Genomic DNA, 12,499 nt, shown 5'->3' on the forward strand with positions numbered 1-12,499 from the left:
TTATTGCATGTAAGAATATTACTAGTCATTTCCCTTAACCCTTCTCTACTCCTATCATCATTACCCTTTCCATAGTGTGTTGTGCAAGTGTATTGGCTTATATTTTCCAGTTTCGAGACTGTAACTGCATTCAGTACGTGTGTATTTACATTGTTGCCCTCTGTAGCAGAGACTAAGCAGCCCGCAGAGAGCAGCATAAAGATGTAGGTGGAAGACAGGAAAGGTATGGCACATATCTCACTAAAAAGAGCCAATAAACTCATTACACTTTCAAGAAACATATTTGGAGTTATGTACACAACTTACCATTAAATGTAGGTATAGAGAAAGGTAAACCCTATACATCTCTACTGCCAGCATTACAGAGGAATGTCATCATAAAGATGTCTGAAAATTTTAACTAATGCTGGGTGTGTTAGAATGTTTAATCTCCTAACTCCTTAGCTAATTTACTCTAAAAAACCCCACATATGGTAACAACAACAAAAATTAAAAATAAGTTTGAACAGAATTCAGTAGAAGCCATCTAAATTTACCTTATCTGTTAATCAAGAAGTACTCACATATTCTTATTATGCCAGAATTTTGTAGAAAAATAGATATTGGAAGACAACAAAAAATACTTTTGGTTTGAAAACTAGCATGAAGATCAGCTCTTAAGGCAAGGTGTCAAGCAGAGTCTGCCTGATTATTCGTACAGAAATCACTATGGTGGTTTGTTTGCATAAGGGTAGAAGGAATTGAGAGATAAAACTCTTAAGTGGCATGGAAAGGGTGAATCAAGATTAGCAGTCTGCTGGTCACTCTTGTATTTGTATCAAAAATTCAGCCACCAGGAGACAGGTTTTAAAAAACCACACACATAAAAAAAGGGAATAAATACCATGTAGTTAAAGCTGTGAAGCTCCTGGCAAATCTTTATTTAAATCAATACAGGGTATTGGATAGCAAAATTTTACTGTAGTGCCAAAGAGAATGGAGAAATTTATAGAGCACTTAAAGTCACATTTGGCTCAGGAATGTTGTAAAGTGCAAATGGTTGGAGAATAGAAAGTACCACCATTAAATATCATATATCATTGTCCTATTCTTACACCTTTCTTTAGGTTTCGATTTCAGCCAGAAAAAGGATGCTCATGTAATTTTTACACCACTTTGATAACTCCAAAGTCTGTTCAAATATTTTTGCTAATTTTCTCTCAGTTATTCAAAATTAAGAGGGGAATGAAGTGACCTAATATTTTTCTAGAATAAGGATGTACTAGACATTTTCAAAAATTGGATCACACCTCTGAGGAAAAGTCTTCATACTTATCTGATGCTACCCCACGCCTAAAAGAAAAACGCTGTAACAGGATGACTATAAATGTGTTTGATTTGGGGAAAAAAAATAAAATAAACTTCAAGACTATGTTTATTCAACCTGAATATTTTTTTAAAAATATCCATTTAAAATTAATTTTCAAGTGACAATGCCCAGTGAAGTCAAAAAGAACATTCACTCAGTAGTCATTGCCCAAGCACTGGCAGCCAGACATGCTGCAACCAGCTTCAGTACTAAGCAGTTTCTCCATTCCACTCACATGGGTAGTTCATTCAACTCAGTCAGGGAGTTATATTACCTTTTATTTAAAATTACTTTTTACTCTAAAATAAATGGTGTAAAAAAGAAAAAAAATAGTTACAAAAACGTTAAGTAGCATTCTAATTTTCATCCCAGTGCTGGTTAACACATTCAAAATTACACAGTAGGTTAGAAATTTATTATTTGTTGTTCTCTAACAGAAAAATGGTGTAAGAATTACAAGTTTGAAAAAACACACATTAAGCACCACAATTACTAATATAGTCACTGACAGAGATAATTGTATTTTTACTAGTCTAGAGAACAGGTGAGACCATTTCAGGGTAAAAAGCATAACCTTTCATTAGACTAACTGCTGTGGTTTGAAACAATGGAGAGCATTTCAAGAACAGAGCCTTTCTTTGGACCTGAAATAGAAGCAGCAGCTTTTCAAGTAACCATGATACCCCACATTTAGCAGTGCATGGAAAGTACTGAAGCCTGCAGCACCAGGGTATGTTTTTTCTGTAAAACCAGCAGCTCTCATCCTCCAAGAACATCTCCTTACCTGAAGAAGAGTTTGAGCACACAATACCTCGCCTGCTTTTTTCCAATAAATATATTTCTCCTACAAAAGATAGTACATCTACCTGTACTAGCTTTGGTCTGAGAAGATCTCTCATTTCTATTCACAAATGCAACCCAAAATGTGATTTCCCTGCTTAGAACTACAGTTTGTGAAAGGACTAGTGTCAAAAGGCAGCTCTCCAGCAACCCACCACAACCCCTGCAACGATCTACCCTGAGCAAGCTCGATGGAAACTCTGCTTGGATCCCTGTTTCTGGTGCAAGGCAATGTGCTACTTACAAAGAGATACTCTGCAATCATCCTGATGTTGTGCCGTGCTCAAGAGCACGTTAGTCACAAAATACTGCCGCGGAAGGCCAATGTTCCTGGCTGAATTTCTACCAAAATATGCGTAATTTTTTCTCGGTTATTCACAAATTAAGATATGGCCATATCTACTACTTCTAACAAGTAGAAAGTGATAACAAAAGTAAACACACCACAAAATATTTGAAACGGAAGTAATATGTGACCTCGGAAGATACTTATCCCCCTCAAATTTACATTCTTACTCTTCCAAAGATCTACTGCAAAAATAAATCCAGTAAGTGCATTTATGAATTGAACTATATTTAACAAGACCTAATACTGCAAGAAACAATTATGTTGATGTAATGTAAGGGAAGCAGACAGGTTGCCAAGACCAACAGGCATCTTTATTCAAAAGTCACATCCTTCTCGATCAGACAGAAGGAAAAAAAAAAAGGCACATAAAACACCAAAATCCAAGTGACTTTCCGTCAGAAGAGTTAAATAGCCTTGAACTGCATTTCGAAGTAGATCTAAGGTTTTATCTGCCTGATTAAGTATGGCTTTTAACAAGTGAAGCTGTAATTAGGCATAATGATAGTGGAACAAGCAAAGTTAGAATCATGCGTACTAATGCTAAGTTAAAGAAGATGCCCGCTCTTACTGGCATTTGATGCTCTTCCTATTCAGAGAGGGTTATTTCCTCTTCAATGTACCAGGGTTGTGGTGGAAATTTTCCACAGCACCTGTGCAGGCACATGAATGTCTTGCTAGGAAGGCAGCCACAATGCTGGGCTGGCTCAGACTGCGCCCACGCTCGAGCAGCACCACTTTTTAATATTTCTGGAGTATTCAGGAGGTTCCAGACCAAGAGGCTAAGGAGCTCCTACGAATTCACATAATCCCCTGTGGTGCCGTGCCAAGAGGCTGCAATGGAGAATCACAACTTTGTTTCTTCTGAACTGCTCAGCTCCTACCAGAATGCAATACAGCTGACATGTTTAATTAAGGCTTCTTTGAATTTTAGTAATCAGATTTCTCTAAAATATGGAAGCAAGTCACATGAGTAAGAGTTCATGGCAAATCTTTGTCATAACCAAGACAGCAGATTGTGTAGAAAAGGTTGGGCTTGATTTTGACAGTCTTGATCTGATTTTCACAGGACATTTAAATTGTATAAGATTAGAAAACTCCCAGCAAGCACTCCTAAGCAAGTACAATTAACACACAACTTAAATCAAGTACCCAACATTGATTTTAGGCACAGTATTAAAAAAACCTGCACAAAGACCAGTTACATGGCGTACAAACTTGTATTAATCCTTAAAGAAAGGTTGACAGTCTAAAGAAACCAAAACTACACTAGATACTGACGCATCCAGTAATCAAAAAAAATCTATACGACTCCCATTCAAAAGGGAAAAAACAATATAAAAAAATAACTGCTAGCTAAGAAAGCATTTTTGTTATATCTTACAACATTCTGCCAGAAGAACATTATTAGATCTTTTGTATGATTTCAATTCTTCAATGCACACAAGGCTTCTTCACTATTTTTTTGTTATTTACTTTAGTAGTAGATATTATAGATAATTCTAGGGAAAAAAAAAAAAAAATCACTGCTATAGATCTGCAATAAAAGACAATTGTGCTAAGACAATGTATCTGTGTGACTCCCTTAACCTAATCTGTAAAAAACTTGAAAGTATTAAGAGTTGTTTTTCACATATGTGAATTTGAGAATCAAAATTCAGTATTTTCTAAATAGGTCTTGTACGAAATTCAAGAACACACAAGTATATATCAACCCATGTGGAAAACAGTCCATAGACATCTAGACTCCAAATAATTAAACCAGCCACAACAAAAAAGAAAACCCAACTCAACAACCAGAGTGGGAAAAAGATGACACAGGCATTGATTACCTGAGTAAAACACACTCACACTGACACTCCTCATCAGATGACTCCAATTCCTCACATATCCAACACTGGATTTTTTTCTTCTACTACTTACAATCCTTCTATGGGTTTCTCTTTTCCTCCAAGGGATCACAAAACTGCTCAGCCCCCTTCCTGCATAATTCCAATCCTGTTTGTGTCACAACCCACAGAGGAGTCTTTGCACGTTCTCATATTCTGCTTCCACAAACCCTTTACTTCACATCCACATTAGCATCTTTAAAATTAATTTCATTTTATTGATATCCTTTCACCTGGAATAGCCTTCCTCTATCCCATATCTATCTCAGAAAGCTTTTAACTTACCTATTCAGCAGATCAACTTTTTTTTCCACAAATCACCTTATACAGATTTGCACCCATATTCTCAGTTTACTGGATTGCAAATATTTTATACTAGAGAAATAAAAATACTTTGAAAGGTGCAGCAAATGCTAGCTGTCAACATACATAACATCAGAGTATTACGTGGAATGATAGCCAGATGCAATTATATAATGTGGATGTCTCCATGGGGTTAAGGAACAATCTAGAAAAATATCAAATCACTGTAATTTTTTTTTTTTTTTACACTGATTCTCCAGGACTTCAAACAAAACTAAACATTTTTTTCCTCCACTGAACACTATTTTTTGTTTTACCAACTTAATATTACTCTAGATGAGAAAAGAGCCTTAATGCCCCTCAACCGCAGGGTTTGCAGGAACAGCCGTCAGCTATCTGGTGTGGGGCGTTCCATTGCCTCTAGCTTAAAAACGCTTTTGATGTGCACTGGAGTAGTTTAACTCACCAATAAATGGAATAGAAGCCAGGGAGTCACCAGGTGGGCTGGAACCTGATGCTTTCCTTTCTTCTATTCTTTTTATGTGGACTTCTCTTCGAGCATCGTTAGGTAACCAACAGGTAGTGTCCGAGGCTGCCTCCTGGTCATTTACAGCAAGAATGTAGGACTGATGTCTCAAAGGCTGTGGAGTTTGGTGGCCAGAAGGTGACTTGTCCCGCATGACCACTGTATCTTTGTCATTTTCCTGAACATCTGTTTGCGGACTTCCAGGCTCGTGGACATCTTCCCTTTTGAAATCATGAATCTTGTGTCTGATGGAATCATCTATGTTGTCAGAGGTAGTTAAACTCTCACTTGTTGGCTGAACAAGTCTGGCAGAAGCTGGAGACATAGAGGAGGGTTGGATGGTTTTGCCAGTTTCTGTTTTGTGATCTGGGGCACCTTCTGCTCGGATCCTTGACTGTTGGTTTAACAGACCACTCTGATGCAAGTGATTTACTGTTCTTTGGTCTTTGCTGGCAATAGCATCCAGGCCCTGGTTATGGGGAAATGCTGGTTTTGCCGCATAGGGAGCAGAGCTCTTCAAAGAGCTACTTTTAGAACTTCTGGCTGGTGTGAGAGACAATCTCTCTTGTGAAACAGCTGTAGGTTTTGAAACTCCCCCAGGAGTTTGCAGATCTCGAGAAGACTGCAACATTTTTATATCTGGTGGACCTTTCTGAAAATGAGAACCAGGCAGAGAAGCTCTACTACCTGTTCTCCTGTTGTCTGAAATATAAGCACTCGGAGTCATAGAAAAATTTTGACCTCGAAGGGACATATGAAATGCATGCTGTCTGGATCTCTCATAAATACCTCGCCGATCATCTTGTTCAGTAAACCCTGTCCACTTGTAAGTCTTTCTCCTATCGCCATTAGTATCCGCAATCAGATTCTCAGAATGAAAGTTTTCTAGCACTTCACCCTGTTTGCTGAGATAATCCCATGACCGAGCCCTGTGATTTCTAGCATTAACGGAAGGTGAAGTCAGAGTATCCTGCGAAGCACTTCGTGGCCACTCCTTCATCAACACAGGGTCTTCGAGTCTTTCCTGGGACACGCTTCTCTGCCGGATCTGAACAGACTGCGGAACCCTGTCGTGAGAGGTGCTCCTGCGCCGTACCTGGGAAGCAGTGCGATTTGGCACCACTTGATTATAATCAGTTGTATTCTGAGAAGCTGCTCTTAAACTATCCAACCTTTCCTGTATTGTCCGGGAGCCATACATGTGCATGCGCCTATTATCAATGTACTCTTTGTAAGTTTTGTAGGTCTTCCAGTCTATATGCTGGTGGGATGTCGGAGAACTGTAATGATTAGTAGAGATTGAAGGCGAGTCTGTGGCTTGAGCAGAAGGTCTAGTGCTTGGGATTCCTTCTGGACATACTACATAATTCGAAGCTTTACTTAGTGTTCCAGTGGGATCAACTGGTCTTGTTATTGGAGTCTGGGGAAGTACAATGGCAGTGGACACTGAAGAAGGTGGTGATGTGGTCCGTGCTTTTAGACTGGCTTGATCTTTTAAGCCATATCTTACTTCCTCTGTCCTGTGTGACGGACCAGCATGGTTATTTCTACAAGATGGCAAATCTACAGCCTTCTCAGAAGGCACAATAACAGTCCGTACAGTTTCATTGCAAACGCACACAGCAGTATTTGATTTTGCAATGTCTGTTGGTGATGGAGGCACTTGTATTTCCATTCTGTAGGCCCTCTCTGGCTGTGCCAATGCCCGTACTGGTCTGCTGACTTGCTGTTTCCCCAGTGAGAAGTCAGAAGATAGCTTGTCACCAGCTTGTGCCTTCACAGAAGCTGTGGATGTCAGGCGCGGATAACATATTGGCGGTGGTTCAGGTATATTGTGGGCATTACCACTATAGGCTTCGTTGCCTTTCAGGTAGGCATCTTGGGAATACGCCTGTGGAGAGAAGATTAAGTGAGTATTTAGCAGTGAGGGAGCTGGAAAAGTTTACCATCTATAGCATTTGTATGATCAAGCTCCAAAAGAGGGAACACAAGTAAAAATTCACACTATAGTTTTAGATAAAATGTTAGTTAAAAAGATAAAAATAGCATTCCATCCCCTTAGTGAGCAAAAACAGAACAAGCAGAATCATTACATACATTCCCTCAACAACTGAAAAACCGAACTGATGACCAGTTCTAGGAAATACTGCAGATAGGGCACTGAGGCAGGTATTTCCAAAATCCATTAGCACAAAACACAGTATTTTTCTCCCCTTTAATTTTGCTTTCTGTCATGATGCTTTCACATATCCTTCCCATTTAAGCTTCATCTTGCTGGAAACCACAGTTTCACAGCAATTGACAGGTTAAAATGCTGCATAATAAATTCAACTAGCACTAGAAAATTCTCTAGTCACTTAATGTATAAAAGAACTCTGTTCTCTTAATGTAGTACATGTGAAACGTACACACAAACACACATATACCTACTCCTCTAAGATGTCTTCTATATAAAAGCTACTGTTCCTAAACATAAAATTAATAAATTGAAGCAGTAACATCTTTGTTGTGAGTCAACACCCTATAAGTCATCTTACATTTTGCAGGAGACAGACAGTACATGGCACACAAATCTTACTGTAAAAATAATAATAATATTTTAAAGTAAAACAGTAAATATTTTTAGTAAAAATATTAATACTATATTTAACTTTAAGGTACAAACAGTATGAAAATTCATACTTATCCACTACTGTCCACACACTATTAAAACACAAACTGAAATCTAAAATTGATTTCCTTAGTGCATTTATTTGCACCTTTATGTTTAAGATACTGACTCCTGAGAAAATATGGTTATATTAGCATTTTTCTGTAGCCTTTTTAGAAAAGCAGCATTTATCACTTTGAATAGAACATTCAAAATAATAAATAAATGAGAAGCATATAGCATACTTAAACAATATCCTATTATTGACAAACTTTAGCATGACTTCATTCCGTTTAAACATAATGAAATAAAGAGCCAACACAGAGCCTGCCGATGCAACAGAAGATCCAAATGATTTCTCAAGGCTTTTACACGCTTAGGCGAGGTATCAGATCACAGCATTTCCTGTCCAAATCATAACATGCTCAATTCCAGAATATCAATGTGTCCCGTCTTAAAACTAGACAGGTTATAAAAGCCCAAGTGCAGCCATAAAATTAATACAGAGCAAAGTACAGAGGAGGGCGAGGCATTTACAATACCGCTGCAATAAATGTTACACCGAGCATTAGTGAAGTGCAAAATATTAAAGCATACTGATAGAAAACCGACCAAATAATACAGGCACAAATCATAAATTAAGAGATTAGCATTATGAAGAAAATTCAGCTCAGACTATCTAGCTCATTTCCAACAAACTTGCTGTTTCATATTTTTGCTTCGCATAAATTATTAAGAAAAACATGCCTTACAAAACCATCAGAGAAATGGCTACTGTACATTTCTTACCAGTGCTGTGACATCCTTTGTAAACTGCAGCTGGCAGAAAACAGGAAAACATAGTAAAAGCTGCTTACAGATGTAAAGACAGAATTACGTTGTCATATCGATGTTGGATACAGAAAACTAAAAAAACAGCTACACTGATTTCACTGGAAGGTACCAACAGAGGTATAGGGCAGTAGAGCAGAAAAAATAACTTCACCCTCCTTGTGAGCATGTCCATCTCGGGCTTTTTTCTGCTCCTCACATTTATCCTCTCCCCTTACAGAAAGCAAAATACATTTGTGCCATTTTGCCTTGGTGCATCGCTACAGCTGCCTGCAGAGAGCTCTGGCTCTATGCAACACGACTTGCCTTGCACTACAGCAACGTTCCTGTCTCTCATTTCCCCTGGGCTGCTCCCTTCCCTGCTTCCTGGTGACGAAACAACGGCCTTATTATGCATTTCAAACAGCACGCCCCTTCCCCACATCTATGTGAACATGACCACAAGCTGTCAGCTGACTGCAGCTGCTTTCATGCTCTACATCTGAAATTAGAGGAATGATGCTGCAGAAACACTCTACTCATGTGATTTGTATTTTTTTTTTCTTCACTCATAGTAAAAATCAAGCCAGGTTTCCACTGGTACATTTAATGGAAAGAAGGAATATACAAAGAGAAATATTTTAAAATATTTAAATAAATGTCTATTTAAGATCTTGATAGGCTGTAAGAATTTAAAAACAAACAAACAAAAAATTGGAAAATATGCTGAAGACCCAGAAAACAGAGCAAGAGACTACTGGCATGCAAGACAAACAAAATCAATAATCGCCCCCCAATCAGAAAATAATTATTACTTTATACAGTTGATAAACCTGTTCAAAACCCAGGACATGCACATGTTATACTAATATAAAATACACCATGTTCATGGGCGTAAAACACGCCCATAACAAACAGTGCTTCATTGACTTTGACAGCAGAAAGGCTAAATTCCAAAACAGGTGTGATCTGACCACAGCTGAAGACTACAAATGAGTATAAAAATCAGTTCTTGACAAAATTTATCACAGATATTAAAACACCTTCTTCAAAAGACAGCATTCTCACAGGGTCCAAAATGAGATCAGCGAGGCTTCCTCCCTCCTTCCCCAATGAAGAGTATGATTACATGATTGCAGGTGTACCCAGACAAACAGACTGCCAGTCCTCGGTCACAGAGAGTAACTGGAAAAATGCTTTTGATGACGGTGTGTAGTTCTTCTTTCAACCTCATTCCACCCACCTCCCAAGAAATCACTGAAACAAATCTAGACTTTCTCCAAAGAAGTAAGTTTATAAATGGGGGCTGTGACATTTCCACAAGGAATATTAAATATCTTTGTTTCATAATTCTGATTAAGGGCCTACAGAAAAATATTGCAACTTACAAAAAAAGCACGGATCCATTCTGAATAATGTCATGCTGAATGATGCATTATCAGCTTTTTTACTATTGAATATTTTCATTGCTTTAACTACAAGGTGATGGTGAATTTTTTAGAAGGGGTTTAGAGATTAAGAAAAATGTGAAGTACACCAATATACTTATTAGCATTCATACACCATTTTGATACTTATTTCATAACTATATATAAAACACAGTTTGAATATTGCTCTCTGTCCCCTTAGTTCCTCAAACAATACAGTATGTAGAAGTACTATCTTAGTCTCTAAGTAGTCACACCAGGTGCCATTAGGGAATGACTTCAGTCTTTAAAAAGCCTTAAAAATTAAAAAAGCCTTCCATTTAAAAAAAAATAATAAAATAAAGTCCAGATCAGTGATGTTCCTGATTCAGGGATATCAGCCAAGCCACTCGAATTCCTACAGGAGCTGGGTACTCAACAGTTATTCAGAAGTTCCAACATGATTGGGAGGGAGGAATTCAATCTCAATGTTTTATGAGCTCTTTCCCACCTTCTCAAAACAGCGGCAGTTATGGAAAGCTTACCATACAAATACAACAATTTAGAGTGACATTAACAGCTTTGATGGATAACAGCACTGCAACAATTACTAGAAGAGAACCGCTGCGCTTACAGTAAGAACTCAGCGTGTTTCCAGTTACTGGGCACAATTTCTTCCCCACCTTGCAATCTTGTTTTGTTTGTACCAAGTTTGCAAACTCCTATGGCAAAGAATTAATTTCGTACTGTGAATCTATATAACCATTAGCACATGAAGGGTTTAACCGGTAAGAGAACACACTCATGCTGCATGATAGGCAAAATAAATTTTGAACAAATAAAGCATTCTACAAGGTACTTTATTAACCCTCAAATTCAGCTGAAAGGTTTTGCTCACCTTTTTCCCCCACTCAATTTCATGCAATTTGATGTTAGAAAAGTGATAGCCAATGTACAAGGATTCTTCTTCATAAGAATTACTGAACCTATACTTTCAAGAGCTTGAGCCAACCACGTCCTACATCCCTTAGTCCAAGGCCATAAAAGCACACAGGCATATGCTTCAGTGAGGCTGAGTTTGCTTCACTAAAGGATGAACAACACCACTGATTTCAACCGAACTACCTGCAAAACTGGAGATAAGCATTTTGATGAATCAGAAGCCGATGTGCCCTACACCTTGCAAGACTAAGCTTGAGGCAATTCTTCCTTCCTTCTCCAACCAGTTTGGCTTCAGATTGTGTTTCTTTCCCACTAAATTCTTCTCTTCCCCAGTTCTAGCTTATTCTCACATTTAGCATGAGAACTGCACAACACAAAAGGTTTTCAGCTGTCTTAAAAGGAAACATTTTCCACTTCCAGTTTGTTCTGGCAAGAATGTTAGTAACACAGCTCAAGTGGTTTCATTTTACTGGAGACACCCAGCAAACACCACAGTCAGATAAGAATATTTGAGAAAAAACACACACCCTTTCTTCCCAATGGACGTGAATTTTCAGTATATAAAATTTAACACCTTAAGCCCAAGAATTTTAATTTCCGTATACAAGGCGCGTAAGAGACTTTCTTGTAAATATTAGTCTAAATAATAGTTGGGGGGTTGATGTTAACAGTATTTTCTAACATAAGCTTTGTTACCTAACATTGCCAAAGTCTCTTCTTCTAGGTCACTACATCTTCAGACCACATCCCTCCTTCCATTGTACTTGCTGCCAGAACTTTAGTATTAACCTCTGCACATATTAGTAACTGCGTCAGTACAAAATCTGAAAGTAAACACATGCTTCAAGACTCTGGACTAAATACAGCTACTTATGGAAACATCTCTATTTATTAAAAGCAAAGCAAGTGAAAATATGTCACAGTTTGCCAACAAAACAGCCATGTTGCTCCAGCAGGTCTGATGCAACTGGATGGACTCAGGAAGAAACAGAAAGGAAAAAGAAAAATAGCAAGAAGACAATATTGTTAAAGTTGACAGTGGGCAAATCTGTAGTCAGAGGCATTAAGGTTACTGGGGCATACAAAACTCTAGAATAAGTTTCCTTATGTAAGTTATTTTTCTTTTTTCTTATTTTTTAATGCAGGTGCATCACCGGCAATTTCAGAACACTACAAGGCCTTGAAAGCAGCCAAGTTCCACAAAAATGGTGACTATCAGAAATGACAAAGCAGAAGAGTCTACTGCCCAGACCTCCCAATATACTGAAAACTTCCATATTGCCTGACTAGAAAGAGGAACAAAATGAAAATATATGCTACACCTGACTTTCGCTCACTTTCTTGGTCATTCTCATCCAGGACTTTTTTGTTCCCCTACTATCTATGACAAGAGAAACATTTCTGTTCAAATGTGGCCAACTTTCAGTTATCAATACACA

At 38.0% G+C, this 12,499-nt stretch overlaps 1 protein-coding gene across 1 annotated transcript in view; it reads right to left on the reverse strand.

The window, feature by feature from the left end:
- ARHGAP21 (Rho GTPase activating protein 21) overlaps positions 1–12,499 on the reverse strand; it is a gene marked incomplete at both ends in the record, with an annotated part of 112,830 nt that overhangs the window by 21,597 nt on the left and 78,734 nt on the right. The window contains 2 exons of the mRNA XM_080338773.1: positions 5,193–7,143; positions 8,692–8,721. Of these exons, the coding sequence (XP_080194899.1) occupies positions 5,193–7,143; positions 8,692–8,721 (1,981 nt within the window). The remainder of the gene's footprint in view (positions 1–5,192; positions 7,144–8,691; positions 8,722–12,499) is intronic.

The sequence above is a fragment of the Nesoenas mayeri genome (assembly GCF_963082525.1).
Source record: "Nesoenas mayeri genome assembly, chromosome: 2".
NCBI lineage: Eukaryota > Metazoa > Chordata > Aves > Columbiformes > Columbidae > Nesoenas > Nesoenas mayeri.